The sequence below is a fragment of the Antechinus flavipes genome, chromosome X (assembly GCF_016432865.1).
Source record: "Antechinus flavipes isolate AdamAnt ecotype Samford, QLD, Australia chromosome X, AdamAnt_v2, whole genome shotgun sequence".
Classification (NCBI taxonomy): Eukaryota; Metazoa; Chordata; class Mammalia; order Dasyuromorphia; family Dasyuridae; genus Antechinus; species Antechinus flavipes.
This window is the reverse complement of record NC_067404.1, coordinates 85,152,670-85,166,318: the sequence shown is the minus strand read 5'-3', so window position 1 is coordinate 85,166,318 and position 13,649 is coordinate 85,152,670. Positions and strand designations below refer to the sequence as shown.

General features: G+C 49.5%; 1 protein-coding gene across 3 annotated transcripts in view; it reads right to left on the bottom strand.

The window, feature by feature from the left end:
• Positions 1 to 13,649, bottom strand: part of PORCN (porcupine O-acyltransferase) — a 34,741-nt gene that overhangs the window by 12,305 nt on the left and 8,787 nt on the right. The window contains exons 2-15 of one of the 3 annotated variants that reach the window (XM_051968039.1): positions 13,384 to 13,551; positions 12,904 to 13,096; positions 12,717 to 12,760; positions 12,361 to 12,542; positions 12,082 to 12,212; positions 11,925 to 11,942; positions 11,798 to 11,812; positions 11,544 to 11,669; positions 11,344 to 11,444; positions 11,037 to 11,113; positions 10,887 to 10,950; positions 10,627 to 10,712; positions 10,373 to 10,483; positions 6,499 to 10,162 (exon numbers count right to left, since the gene is read on the bottom strand). In XM_051968039.1, coding sequence (XP_051823999.1) covers positions 10,061 to 10,162; positions 10,373 to 10,483; positions 10,627 to 10,712; positions 10,887 to 10,950; positions 11,037 to 11,113; positions 11,344 to 11,444; positions 11,544 to 11,669; positions 11,798 to 11,812; positions 11,925 to 11,942; positions 12,082 to 12,212; positions 12,361 to 12,542; positions 12,717 to 12,760; positions 12,904 to 13,096; positions 13,384 to 13,519 — 1,386 coding nt within the window. In that variant the 5' untranslated portion in view covers positions 13,520 to 13,551 and the 3' untranslated portion in view covers positions 6,499 to 10,060. The remainder of the gene's footprint in view (positions 1 to 6,498; positions 10,163 to 10,372; positions 10,484 to 10,626; positions 10,713 to 10,886; positions 10,951 to 11,036; positions 11,114 to 11,343; positions 11,445 to 11,543; positions 11,670 to 11,797; positions 11,813 to 11,924; positions 11,943 to 12,081; positions 12,213 to 12,360; positions 12,543 to 12,716; positions 12,761 to 12,903; positions 13,097 to 13,383; positions 13,552 to 13,649) is intronic. The other 2 variants (XM_051968040.1, XM_051968042.1) reach the window with 2 other exon arrangements.

The window sequence follows — 13,649 nt, the reverse complement described above, 5'->3', positions numbered from 1 at the left end:
AAAGATGCAGCAAAAGCTTTTGAAAAATGCACCATCTGAATATTATTGTTCTGTAAGAAATGACCAGCAGGATGAATACAAAGAGGACTGGTGAAACTTACAGGAACTGATGCTGAGTGAAATGAGCAGAACCAGGAGATCATTATACACTTCGACAACGATACTGTATGAGGATGCATTCTGATGGAAGTGGATTTCTTTGACAAAGAGACCTAACTCAGTTTCAATTGATCAATGATGGACAGAAGCAGCTACACCCAAAGAAAGGACACTGGGAAATGAATATAAACTGCTTGCATTTTTGTTTTTCTTCCCGGGTTATTTCTACCTTCTGAATCCAATTCTCCCTGTGCAACAAGAGAACTGTTCAGCTCTGCACACATATATTGTATCTAGGATATACTGCAACATATTTAACATATATAGGACTGCTTGCCATCTAGGGGAGGGGGTGGAGGGAAGGAGGGGAAAAATTGGAACAGAAGCGAGTGCAAGGGATAATATTGTAAAAAAAAAATTACCCTGGTATGGGTTCTGTCAATAAAAAGTTATTATAAAAAAAAAAGAAAAGAAAAATGCACCATCCATTTCTGTTTAAAATTGTAGATAGAAGAGTAATAAATGGAACTTTCATTAAAATGATAAGTAGTACTCAAAACTAAGAGCAAGCATTATTTGTAATGTGGACAAGCTAGAAGCCTTTCCAGTAAGATCAGGAGTGAAACAAGGATGTCTATTATCACTTTATCTATATTTTCTATATTAATATTGTACTGAAAATACTAGCTATTTCAATAAGAGAAAAAGAGGAAATTAAAGGAATAAGCATAAAGGAAAAACAAAACTATCACTCCTTGCAAATGATATAATAATTTACTTAGAGAACCCTAGAGACTCAACTAAAAATCTAATCAAAACAGTTATCAACTTCAGCCCATAAATTATCTGCATTATATATGTTATCAACAAAACTCAGCAAATAAAAAAAATAAAGGAGAATTCTATTTAAAATAGCTACAGACAGTATAAAATACTTGAGAGTCTACCTGCCAAGACACATACACAGGGCCTACATGAACAGAATCACAAAGCAGTCTTCACACAAATACAGATCTAAATAACTGAAGAAATATTCATCGCTCATGGGTAAGCCAAGTTAATATAATAAAAACAACAAAGCTACCTAAATTAATTTACTTATTTGGTGTCATATCGATTAAACTATCAGGAATCACTTTATAGAGCTAAGAAACAATTTAAAAATTCATTCTTAGGAACAAAAGGTCAAGAATACCATGGGAATCAATGAAAAAAAAAAAAAAAAGGAGGGAAGGCAGCCCTAGCAGCCAGATTTTCAACGGTACTGCAAAGTTGTCATCATCAAAACAAGTTGATAACAGAATAGTCAATGGAATAGATTAGGTACACAATACAGTGAAGCAAATGGGCACAGCAATTTAGCAAGAACTCACTATTCAACAAAAATCGTTGGGAAAACTAGAAAGTAGTCTGGCAGAAACCAGGTATATTTTCTTACACTATATATCAAGGTAAGCTCAAAATGAGTAAATGATTTAGATATAAAGGCTGAGATAAGCACAAGCAAGTTAGTAGAATATGGAAGAATTCATGGTCAATTCTATGAAGATCTGGGCAGGTAGTTATGGAAAGCAAACTGAGCAAGAGATAGAGAGGATCAAAGGAGGTAAAATGAATAATTCTGATTATGTGAAATAAACATTTTTTCCACAAAGAAATACAAATGCAGTTAAAATTAGAAGCCAGAAATTTTGGGGAAAAATCATTGGTACAAGTTTCTTTGATAAAGGTTTCATTTCTAAGCAACATGGGGGAATGAGTCAAGTTTACAAGAACTTGAGTTATTCCCTAATTAATAAATGATTAAAGGAAACGAATAGGAAGTTTTCAAAAGAAGAAATCCCTACCTAAATTAATTTTCTTATTCAATGCCATACCAATCAAACTACCAAAAACTATGTTAGAGAACTGAAATAATCATTTTAAAATACATCAGGAAGAATAAAAAGTTCAGAATACCAAGGAAAGGGGAAGCTAGGTGATGCAGTGGTTAGAGCACCAGCCCTGAAGTCAGGAGGACCTGAGTTCAAATCTGAGCTCAGAAATTTAACATTTCCTAGCTGTGGGACCCTGGGTAAATGGGACCCAATTGCCTCGGTTAAAAAAAAAATCAAGGGAATTAGTGGGAAAAATGCAAAGGAAGATGGCCTAGCCATACAAGTGACAATCAAAACTATCTTGTACTGGCTAAGAAATAGAGGGATGGATCAATGTAATAGATTAGGTTCTCAAGACAAAGTAAAAAATGACCACAGCAATCTAATGTTTGAGAAACCCTAATATCCCAGCTTCTGAGATAAGAACTCACTATCTGACAAAAACTGCTAGGAAAAGTAGAAAACAGCATTGCAGAAACTCTGTATAAGATCAATCTCTTACACAGTATACCAGGATCAGCTCAAAAAGGGTACATGATTTAGACACAAAGGGTGATACCATAAACAAATGAGGAAAGGAAGTTTATCTGTCAGATCTATGGAGAAGGAAAGATGTTGACTAAACAAGAAACAGAAAGCATTATGAGATGTAAAATGGGTATTTTTGATATTAAATTTAAAAGTTTCTGCACACAAGAATGTTTGTGGCAGCCCTCTTTGTAGTGGCCAGAAACTGGAAACAGAGTGGCTGCCCATCAATTGGAGAATGGCTGAATAAATTGTGCTATATGAATGTTATGGAATATTATTGTTCTGTAAGGAATGACCAGCAGGATGAATACAGAGAGGCCTGGAGAGACTCACATGAACTGATGCTGATTGAAATGAGCAGGAGCATTGTTGGTGGAGTTGTGAACGAATCCAACCATTCTGGAGAGCAATCTGGAATTATGCCCAAAAAGTTATCAAACTGTGCATACCCTTGGATCCAGCAGTGTTTCTACTGGGCTTATACCCCAAAGAGATACTAAAGAAGGGAAAGGGACCTGTATGTGCCAAAATGTTTGTGGCAGCCCTGTTTGTAGTGGCCAGAAACTGGAAACTGAATGGATGCCCATCCATTGGAGAATGGCTGGGTAAATTGTGGTATATGAATGTTATGGAATATTATTGTTCTGTAAGAAATGACCAGCAGAATGAATACAGAGAGGCTTGGAGAGACATACGTGAACTGATGCCGAGTGAAATGAGCAGAACCAGGAGATCATTATACACTTCGACAACAATACTGTATGAGGATGTATTCTGATGGAAGTGGATTTCTTTGACAAAGAGACCTAACTGAGTTTCAATTGATAAATGATGGACAGAAGCAACTACAACCAAAGAAGGAACACTGGGAAACAAATGTGAACTATTTGCATTTTTTATTTTCTTCCCGAGTTATTTTTACCTTCTGAATCCAATTCTCCCTGTGCAACAGGAGAACTGTTCGGTTCTGCAAATATGTACTGTATCTAGGATATACTGCAACATATTTAACATATATAGGACTGCTTGCCATCTTGGGGGGGGGGGGTGGAGGGAGGGAGGGGAAAAAACGAAACATAAGCGAGTGCAAGGGATAATGTTGTAAAAAAAATTACCCTGGCATGGATTCTGTCAATACAAAGTTATTATTAAATAAAATTAAATTTAAATTAAAAAAAAAAGAAAATGAGCAGGAGCAGGAGATCATCATATATTTCAACAACAATACGAGATGATCAATTCTGTTGTTGTTTTTTTAAATAACTTTTTATTGATAGAACCCATGCCAGGGTAATTTTTTACAGCATTATCCTTTGCACTCATTTCTGTTCCGATTTTTCCCCTCCCTCCCTCCCCCCCCCAGATGGCAAGCAGGCCTTTACATGTTAGATATGCCACAGTATATCCTAGATACAATCTATGTGTGCAGAACCCAACAGTTCTCTTGTTGCACAGGAAGAATTGGATTCAGAAGGTAAAAATAACCCGGGAAGAAAAACAAAAATGCAAACAGTTTACATTCATTTCCCAGTGTTCTTTCTCTGGGTGTAGCTGCTTCTGTCCATCTTTGATCAATTAAAGCTCTCTTTATCTCAGAATACATCCTCAAACAGTATCGTTGTTGAGGTATATAATGATCTCCTGGTTCTGCTCATTTCACTCAGCATCAGTTCATGTAAGTCTCGCCAGTCCTCTCTGTATTCGTCCTGCTGGTCATTTCTTACAGAACAATAATATTCCATAACGTTCATATACCACAATTTACTCAACCATTCTCCAATTGATGGGGATGATGATCAATTCTGATGAACGTGGCCCTTTTTCCACAATGAGATGAACCAAATCAGTTCCAATAGAGCAATAATGAACTGAACTAGCTACACCCAGCGAAAGAATTCTGGGAGATGACTAAGAACCACTACATCGAATTCCCCAAACCTCTATTTTTGTCCGCCTGCATTTTTGATTTCCTTCCCAGGCCAATGGTACACTATTTCAGAGTCCGATTCTTTTTGTGCAGCAAAATAACTGTTTGGACATGTATACTTATATTGTATTTAACTTATACTTCAACATATTTAACATGGATTGGTCAACCTGCCATGTGGAGGAGAGGATGGGAGGAAGGAGGGGAAAAATTGGAACAAAAAGTTTGGCAATTGCCAATGCTGAAAAATTACCTATGCATATAACTTATAAATAAAAAGCTATAATATAATAAAAAAAAAAAGAAAGAAAAAAAGTTTCTGCACAAACCAATGCAACCAGGATTAGATGGAAAACAGAAAGCTGAGAAACAATGTTTACAGCAAGTATCTCTGACAAAGACCTCATATCTCAAATATAAACAGAACTGAGTCAAATTTCTAAAAATACAAATCATTCCCCAATTGCTAAATGGTCAAAGGATATAAACAGGCAGTGTTCAGATGAAGAAATTAAAAGTCTTATGAAAAAATGCTCAAAATCACTATTGATTAGAGAAATGAAAATAACTAAAAATAAACGTTCTGTTTTAGGGAAATGGGAAGAGAAAGGAGAAAAAATTTGGAACTCAAATTTTTAAAAAATGAATGTTAAAATGAGATGATTCAAACCAGTAACAAAGAGAGTCATCTATACCCAGAGGGAGAACTGGGAAATGAGTGTGGACCATAACATAGCATTTCCACTCTTTCTGTTATTATTTGTTTGCATTTTTGTTTTCCTTCTTAGGTTTTTCTTTCTTTGTAGATCCGATTTTTCTTATAGCAAGATAACCACATAAACATGTATGCATATATTGGATTTAACATAGATTTTAACATGTGTTGGACTGCCTGCTAACTAAGGGAGGGGGTGGGGGGAAGGAGGGGAAAATTTGGAACAGAAGTTTTTGCAAGGGTCAATGTTGAAAAATTACCCATGCATATGTTTTGCCAACAAAAAGCTATAATGATAAAAAAAAAAAATGTTAAAATTGTCTTTAAAGGTAACTAGAAAAAATAAAATACTATTTTTCAAAAGAAATCTAAGCCATCAATATCCACAGGGGGAAAAATGCTCTAAATCACTAATTATTAGAAGCAAATTAAAACAACCCTGCAGTCCTATCTCACATCCATCAGATTGAGATAGAAAGGAAAAAAATGAAAAGCTGTAGGGACTGTGAGAAAAGAAGTCCTCTAATGTACTGTAGGTGGAGCTGTGAACTAATCCAACTGGTCTGAGAAGCAATTTGGAATTACGCCTAAAAAGGTATTAAGCCGTGCATATCCTTTGAGCCAGCAATATAACAAGACAACTACCCGATTCAGTTACCTCAGAGAGCTCAAAGTGAGGAAAAGCACCTCTCTGTACAAACAATATTTAAAGCAGCTCTTTGCACGGTGGCAGAAAATCGGGATCAGAGGGAGACGTAGGAAATGAGAAAGGGGGCGATGTCAGAGAAATCTGGGCACACCTGCGTGACCTACGCACAGGCAAGTGAGGAAAGCAATTTCTACAAGGCCAGCAATATTGTTAAGGTACTCAACCGTGAAAGACCTAGGGACTCTGGTTACCATAGCGACCGACTACCATTCCAAAGGACTCATAACACGTGATCCGCCCCGGAACAGAAAACTAACTGATGCACTGAGAGCTGATTGAGGCAATTTTAGAGGACATGACCAATCTGTTTTATTTATACGTTTGTACCTGGGGACGTGCTTTGCTTGTTTTCTCGGAGGGTGTAGGAAGGAGAGGAAGGAAGTCGAGAAATTCGAAAGTGAAAACAAAACGCAAATTTAAAAAAAAAAAAAAAGGAATCTCAGGAGGGCCCAAAGCAGGCAGGGGGGCAATTTCTGACGTCAGTTTAATAGCACTGACAGAGCCATTGGCTGCCCCGCTTAATGCGAACTTCGGGCTCCGCCTTCCGGAGCCCCGTGACGTCACGTCAGGCCGCGGCCCACTCGGGCGTCTGACCAGCACTTCCGCGATGCTTGCTCCCTTCCTCTGCACCCGCTCTCACCGCTAGGCTGGAGTGGCCCTCGCTGGCTCTCCGGCTCCGTAGCTTTAGGCCCCGGCCGCGACCTAAGCCCGGTTTCCAGTCCAGCCTGGTTCTTGAACCCATGGTGTTCCCGGAGGGGGCGAGGCTCCACGTCGGGTCAGGGCTGAGGCCGGAGGGGGAGCAGGCCCAGGCCCTCTGCCCGGAAGTAGCTGCCATCTGCTCCCAGGTCGAGACATTCTGGACCCGGTTTCGGGGTTTATGCGACAGGGCTAAGGCCTAGGCCGAGGAGCATGCTCGCAGCTCCTGAGCGGTGATGGCGCTATCGGACCAATCCGAACCTCCTTCCCAAACTCTCCCTCATTCCTAACTCCCAACCGCCCCGCCCCTTAGAGAAGAGTCATGTCCACTTGGCAAATTGGCCAGAAGGCAAAAAGAAGGGGAGCGGGTCTTCTCCGCTCCAGCCGCCGATGCCTAGTCAAGCGAGAGACGGCATCTGGTGTTTTCCTACATGCCTTAGCTCCATCTCAGGGTACTGGGCAGCTACGCTTGGCGGAAGGAGAAATGGAAGGGACTACAAGTCCCAGAGGGTAGTGCACGCGCACCTGCGCGGATCGCACGTCGGCAAATTGGGGCTTGGGCGCCTGCGCTTTCAGGCGGTTCCCTGCCCCTTCGTTTTCCTCTCAACACCCGGGGAGGAGGGGAGGTAGGCAGGGCCGGGGGCGGGACTCCAGGCCACGTTGTTTCTTCCCTACTAACGGGCCGCACCGTCCGGGACCTAAGGGATGTGTGTACCGGCTGGCGGGCCCGCAGCACCTTCCGGCTGGGGAAGAAGCTCTCGCTTCCCCCAGGTCCGCGGGCCGGATGGGACAGTATCTGTGCATCTGTGTATCCATCCCGGGGCTAGAGCATCTCAGGAAGGAGGGGGGATTTTTCTGGCGACTTTATGATTCTGGGGTGGGGTGGGGACGCCCAGGAAATGGTACCCCATTGACTCCCCCAGAGCTACCTGACAGGGATGAGCTGGGCTTTGGATGCTTCACTACCCCCAGGAGCCTGAACCAGAAACCAGGGTAAGGCTGGATCCAGCTGCCTTTGTGTCTGCTTTTGCCTGCCTCTGTGCATCCCGGTTGTGTTGGAGCCCTAGGGATCCGGGAAGAGGAAGCTGGCATCTGGAAAGCCCTTTCCCCACTAACTTTCATTAAGATTACCGGCCTGGGCCAGCTTGTGTTCCTGGGCCGGGCCGTATCATGGCCACGGCCTGCTTACCTGGTATTGTCCAGCTCCAGGTAGATGCTACTGGAAGGGAACCCGTGGGCCCCATCCATCCCTCCCAGGTGACCACTGCCCCGGAAAGCATTCCCAGCCGACCTGATTCTATATGCCGGGGACCTAGAAGGTGCCCAAGGCCAGAGCATAGCTTGGGGCTAGGAGTTCCTGGCAAGCCATTCCCTTCGGCTTCAGCAAAGGCCGCTTCTCTCTTACCTTGCACCTTTGTCATTTTGGTCCCATATTCCGGCTTTTGACCTTTCCCCCATGGGTCTCGGCCCCTGCCTGTCTCCAACCATCTCTTTCCCTGTGGTCACTGAGCTACATGTCAGAGACATGGACATCCATGCTGGGCTCCTTTTGAATAGGATGCCTTCAGAATAGCCTTGAAAATTTCCCCTGGCCCACCCCTGAAGAGATCTTCATCTCTTGGTCTTGCCACCGGCCTGAAGTCCAGGCCTTCAGGGAGTGAGGATGATCCCAGCCCACCACTGTCTCCTCAGCCTGAAGCCTGGAGGGAGCCCTGTTGCAAAGGTAAGGACAAGAGGCAACACTCTGGTAGGTGAAGGCTTCGGCCCTTCCTGATCACTTCCTCCACTGTCCTCTCGCACCTTACGGAGCCTGACTCTGCTTCAGCTTCTCTTCCCTAATGTCACAGGTGCCAAGCTTGGGAGCAGCCCCAAATCCAGCAGGGGGGAGTGGGGCTGCGGAGACATCCTGGGTTGAGAGTAACTGGGAGAACAGAGGGTCTGACTCTCCTACCTCCAGTCTAATCATCCTCCTTGCCAATTGGCTCCCTCCTAAAGAATGATTTTCCCAGGTCTATACTGTTTCCCGCCTGCTTCCCTCTATGGCTAGCTTCTCTCTTCCCAGAGCGCAACCTTCCTTTGAGGCCCATCCAATTTTCCCTTCTTCATAGGTGTAGTCTGGCTCTAGAACCCATAATCCTTTGTGGGCAGATCCTGGCATTTGTAGACCGAAGGGCATCAAATCCAGCCCTGACCCTCTGCGACTTAATGGTCTTGTCAGCGCAGGAGAGCAGGGGCACCTGAGCACACCTTCTGGGAGAACGTGGTCAGGACTATTAGGATCCAGACCAGGGGCTGTCGGGGAGAGCTGCCAGCTGAGAGGGAACTGACTTCAGTCAGTGGGGCTTGATTTGTTCCTCTAGACCACAGGGAGCTGTCCAAGCTGAGGAAGAACTGGGTTGGACCTGGGCTTTGGAAAAGTGAGTCTGTAATGGAGACAGGGCCGCACAGGAAGAAGTGGCTGTGGCCCATGAGAAGGGGATTGGGGGAAGGGTTCCGACTGGAAAGCAGCAGCAGGAGGTTCCCATTGAATAGGCCACAGGATCTGGGGGAGTCTCCTGGCTGACTACCTGGGAGGCCCTTCTCTAGGCACTGCCCTCAGTTTCCTCACTTGGAAAATAAGGATCAGGGTTGGGACACACTCTTCCTGCTGTCCTATCTCTGCTCCACAGGTCAGAGTTTGCATCTCCTTTCTAGGCCGTTAAGTGGCCCCCAGCGTACAGCCAACCTTCCCTTTTCCACCATCCCCCCCCCACCCACCTCAGTCACATGTGGGATGCTCTTGTCCCCCATGTGCCGAGCCGCCCATTAGATCACAGCTGGAGTCAGTAAGGGGCTCTCTCTGTTGATTTCCAGGCTAATTTCACGGCCCTTCTTAGTTTGATTTCCCCCCTTTCCACCCAAGCCCTGGACATCATCCAGCTGTCTCCAGTGGTTGTCCCTTCCTGATCCCTTTGTTCCTTCTGGAACAGCCTGCAGGAAGCCCCGAGTGCTGCTCCAGGACCCCCCCCCCCCAATCTGCTTGTCTTGATGAGAGGCCTGCATCCTCAAAGAACACTGGGCACCTGAGTTGGGCATCTGGGAGCCCTTTCAGGGCAAAAGCATGAACAAGTGGGCTAGGCCAGGGTCCCAGCTCCCCTCCTGGGAGACTGGAGCAAGGCGCCAATAAAAGGCCCTAGGAATTCCATTGGCCCACCGTCTCCTGCCTCTTGATTGCTGGGAGGGCTCCGAGTTAGGGAAAGAGCTCACACACACAGCCAGGGCACGTGTGCCTTACCTAGTTTTATCTGACAATAACAAACCATTTATAAAAAGGGAATTTTCTAGCAGAATGTAAGGGTGGAAGACATGGTCTCGGGGTCCTGCCCGCCAATGAGCCCTTCCCCCCCGAATCCCCAGAGCCCCTTTGGGGGAGGGGGGCCGCAGTGGCCAAGACTCCACCTTATGCCTAGGTCAGGTGTTGAGGACCCACAAGAGGGAAGAAAGAGAAGGAGAGGTGGGAGAGGCCCTCAGCTGATGAGGCGATAGAAGATCCAGCAGCTGAAAGTCAGCCAATGACTGGCCCAGCCGAGCTCAGACCACTTGCGGACGGTGTGGGACATGCCGTAGCCCTGGGAAGGGGATGATGGGAAGGGGATGAGCACGGCAGTGGTGGAGAGGCCTGGGCCACCCCCGCCCAAAGGGCCCAGGATGCGGGTGCCGAGGGCGGGCATTAGCGAGGGCCACCCGGAAGGACAGCCGATGGATGGCCAAGTGACACCCTGGGCCCCCGGCCTCTTCCAGGCCCTACACTGGTTCGCGGGAGACTCGTCAGACCCTACCTGCTCCTCGGTAGCGTCGTCAGTGTCGACGTCAAAGAGGGAGCCCAGGTAGGCCAAGTGAAAGACAGCTAGGGCCCTGAAGAACAGGTTCAGTGCTTGCACGCCCAGACCCTGGGGAGGACACGGGGAACGGGGGAAGGAGTGTTGACTGGAGCTGGCCTGAGGGAGAGGGGAGAGCGGGCCCCAAAGGGAAGGCCCTGGGGCCCCTTCAGGCTACACGGGGTCCGAGGAAGAGGAAGGGAAGGCCATCTTACCGTGCGGTGTCGGTGTGCACAGTCTGGAGGGCAGCGCTTAGAGAGCACACAAGCGTTGAAGATGGTTGCTAGCCGCTTCCGGAGCACTGAGGACCAGGAGAGGAGAGTTGACAGGTCTGAGGAGGCAGGGGCACCGAAGGAAGGAAGAGAGGGGGCTTGCCGGGCCCGGGGAAGGAGCCGGGCCGGGTGGAGGGGGGAAGAAAGGGCACGACAGGGATGGCAAGGTGAGCCGAAGGGCGGGGGGGAAGGAGGCGTCTCACCGTGTTCCACATACGTGATGAAGGCCAGGGTGAGCAGCACGGCCCCCAAGTGGAAACTGAAGCCCTGGGGGGTGGAGAGAAGGCGAGGCCATGGGGCAGAGGTGGGGCAAGAAGGGCCAGCCCCGAGCCTCCACCTCGCCCGCTCCTTACATGCAGGAGGGCACTGGCCGCATAAGTCACCAGGAGAGCCGAGAGCTTGCCCAAACGCAGGGAGTTCTTAAAAACATCTGGAGAAGGCCAGGGAACTAGCCTCACTCTTCTCGATTTGGGTTTGGTGAGGAGGAGGAGGGCATGTCCCCATGCTCCTGCCCCTCCCCTTCCCCCCCTCCAGCCCCGGGACCGATCTGGGAAGGAAGAGGCACGGAGAGGGAGAGGGAGGGAGGTCCCCGGTTTCCCCCCCTCCCCGGGGCCAGGTCCCCGGCCTGGCCACCCACAGCAAGGCAGGGATGGGTCTCACAGGAATTGAGCCAGTGTGACATGGGCAGGTTCCAGCTGGTGACAACCTCCACCATGGACCGGGGCAGCTCCACATTCAGGGGCCTTGACACAGTAAGGTCCCTGCAAGGGTTGTTGGAAAGAGGGAGGGTTACAACAGCTGCTGCCCCCAAGAAGCCCGGACTCAGGGGACAGATGGGGGCATGAGGGAGTGTTCCCTACCACCGCAAGTGCTCCTTCTCCTCCGTGAAGCCCGCCCCGGCCAGTGTCGTCGTGCCTTCCGACAGGAAGCCCACGAAGTAGTTACTGAAGTGGAAGGAGATGGCGCTCTCGTAGGCACGCAGCCACCTGGGGTGGGACGAGAGCAGGGTGTCCCACATTTGGCCGTCTCCCCGCCCTAGGCCACCCCCCTGCCAAGGAAGGGGCGCCCCACTAGCCACCCGATATTAACTCGGTTCTCCTCCACAGAAACTCACCTGGCCACAGCACCCCTGAGGGATGAAGTACAAGGAAGGGGAGAGAGAGAAGAGAAAGGCATCAGCAGGAACGCGGAGGACAGGAGGAGGGATGGAGGGCCCGATTGGGCAAGCTGGGCACACTTACCTTGCTTGGCGTTTCTTGCTGCAGGTTGGAAAGATAAGGCAGATGTGGAGGCATGGGAAGGGGAGAGGAGAAAAAGTCAGGGGCGCTCGGGATGGAAGGCAGATCAGAGTGGAGGCTAGGAGCTGGGAGGGAGGCCCCATCGCCTGCCCCAGCTCACCTGCGCAGCAGCCGGTCCCCATACAGTGGGATGAAGTAAGGGAAGAGGTAGGGGCCCACGCAGGTTGAGACCACCAGGCACAGGAGGGCCCGGGACAGGCTCCCCGCCACCTTGCCCAGCCACGTGAAGCTCTGTAGGACATGGGGGGAGATGGTCATCGGGAGGGGAGCCTGGGCCTCTTCGCCTCGCTGCCCCCTCCCCCAGCCTCCTCCCATCCCGTCACTAGGCCCGCTCCCTTCCTCCCTCCCCAGAACCAGCCCGCAGCCCCTGCCCTGTCACCAGCGGTCGGCCCTCGACGGCGTGGAGGTAACTGCGGAAGTGGAGCCAGGGCCCGAAGACGATAGTACCCACGAAGTAGAGGTAGCCCATGAACTCCACGGGCGAGGGCACCGCGCCCAGCTCGCCCCGATCCAGGTCAAAGCCCAGGGACACGGCTTTCATGGCGACAATCATCTGGGCCCCTGCAGGCGAGCGAGCAGGCGGGCCACGGCAGGCGCATGCACCCAAGGGGCCCAGGGGCGTGACCAGCCAACCAACCAGGGGCCAAGAAAGGTACCGAGGGATGGGAGGGCTAAGTTGGGGAAAGGAAAGGGCTCAAGATTTGGGGAAGGATGCCCTGGATAGGGGTTACTTACCCCTCATCTTGTGCCAGGTAACCGTATCCACCATGTGCATCTCCCTGGGGGGGTGGGGGGGTGGGGCTGCATTGGGCCGGCTTGCCTCCCAAGCCTTAAGGTCAGCATTCATCCCCCTCCCCGCCCCCATCTCCCTTTGCCCACCTCGGCAAAGCAACCCGTCTCTCCCCCAGCCCAGGGGCCCTACCCCATAAGCAGGTAGATGAGGATGGTGACCGACAGAAAGACGCCACGGTGAGAGGAGTGACGGCAAAGGAAGAGGACCAGGTAGCACAGGAGGCTGAGGAGCACCACCCACACCATGTGTCGTTGGAAGAAGTGATACAGGCTGAAGAAGCCGCCCGCCACCGTGCTGGCATGCTTCACGGCGGGGGGTAACCCTGCAGAGTGGCAGGAGGAAGCCCCTTTAGCTGAGGAGCTGGCCCACTCCCCCAGAAGCCACCCCGCCAAAAAGGCCTCCCAACCCTGAAGAGGCTTCAGGGAAGTCTAGTTCTCTCTTCAACCTCTTCCTCTCCCCCCAGAAACCAGCCTCTAGATGGCCCAATAGCCCCCTGTGCCCCACCCTGAGGAGCTGGCCTCCCCAGGGTGTCAGCCTCCAGAAAACCTGGTGCCCTCCCTGCCCCCCTCTCCTCCCCGAGGGATCAAGGACCAGGGCCAGCCCACTCACCAAGTCTCCAAAGGAGGCGGCAGGTCAGGCAGACAGCCAGCAGGAGCCACAGCTGGTCCAGGCCCTGCTGGGCAGTGGGGACCACGCAGCCCTGCACCAACTGCTGAAAGAAGTCCTGGCGGCTAAAGGTAGCCATGGCAACAAGACCAGGACGGGGCCGAGGGCCTGCTTGGGGATGCAAGGGGTGGGCGTCAGGCCTAGTCCCTGTGGTATGGGAGTTCATGGGGGGTCTTGCATGGCTGTGTGTGTGTAACAAACTAGCATGC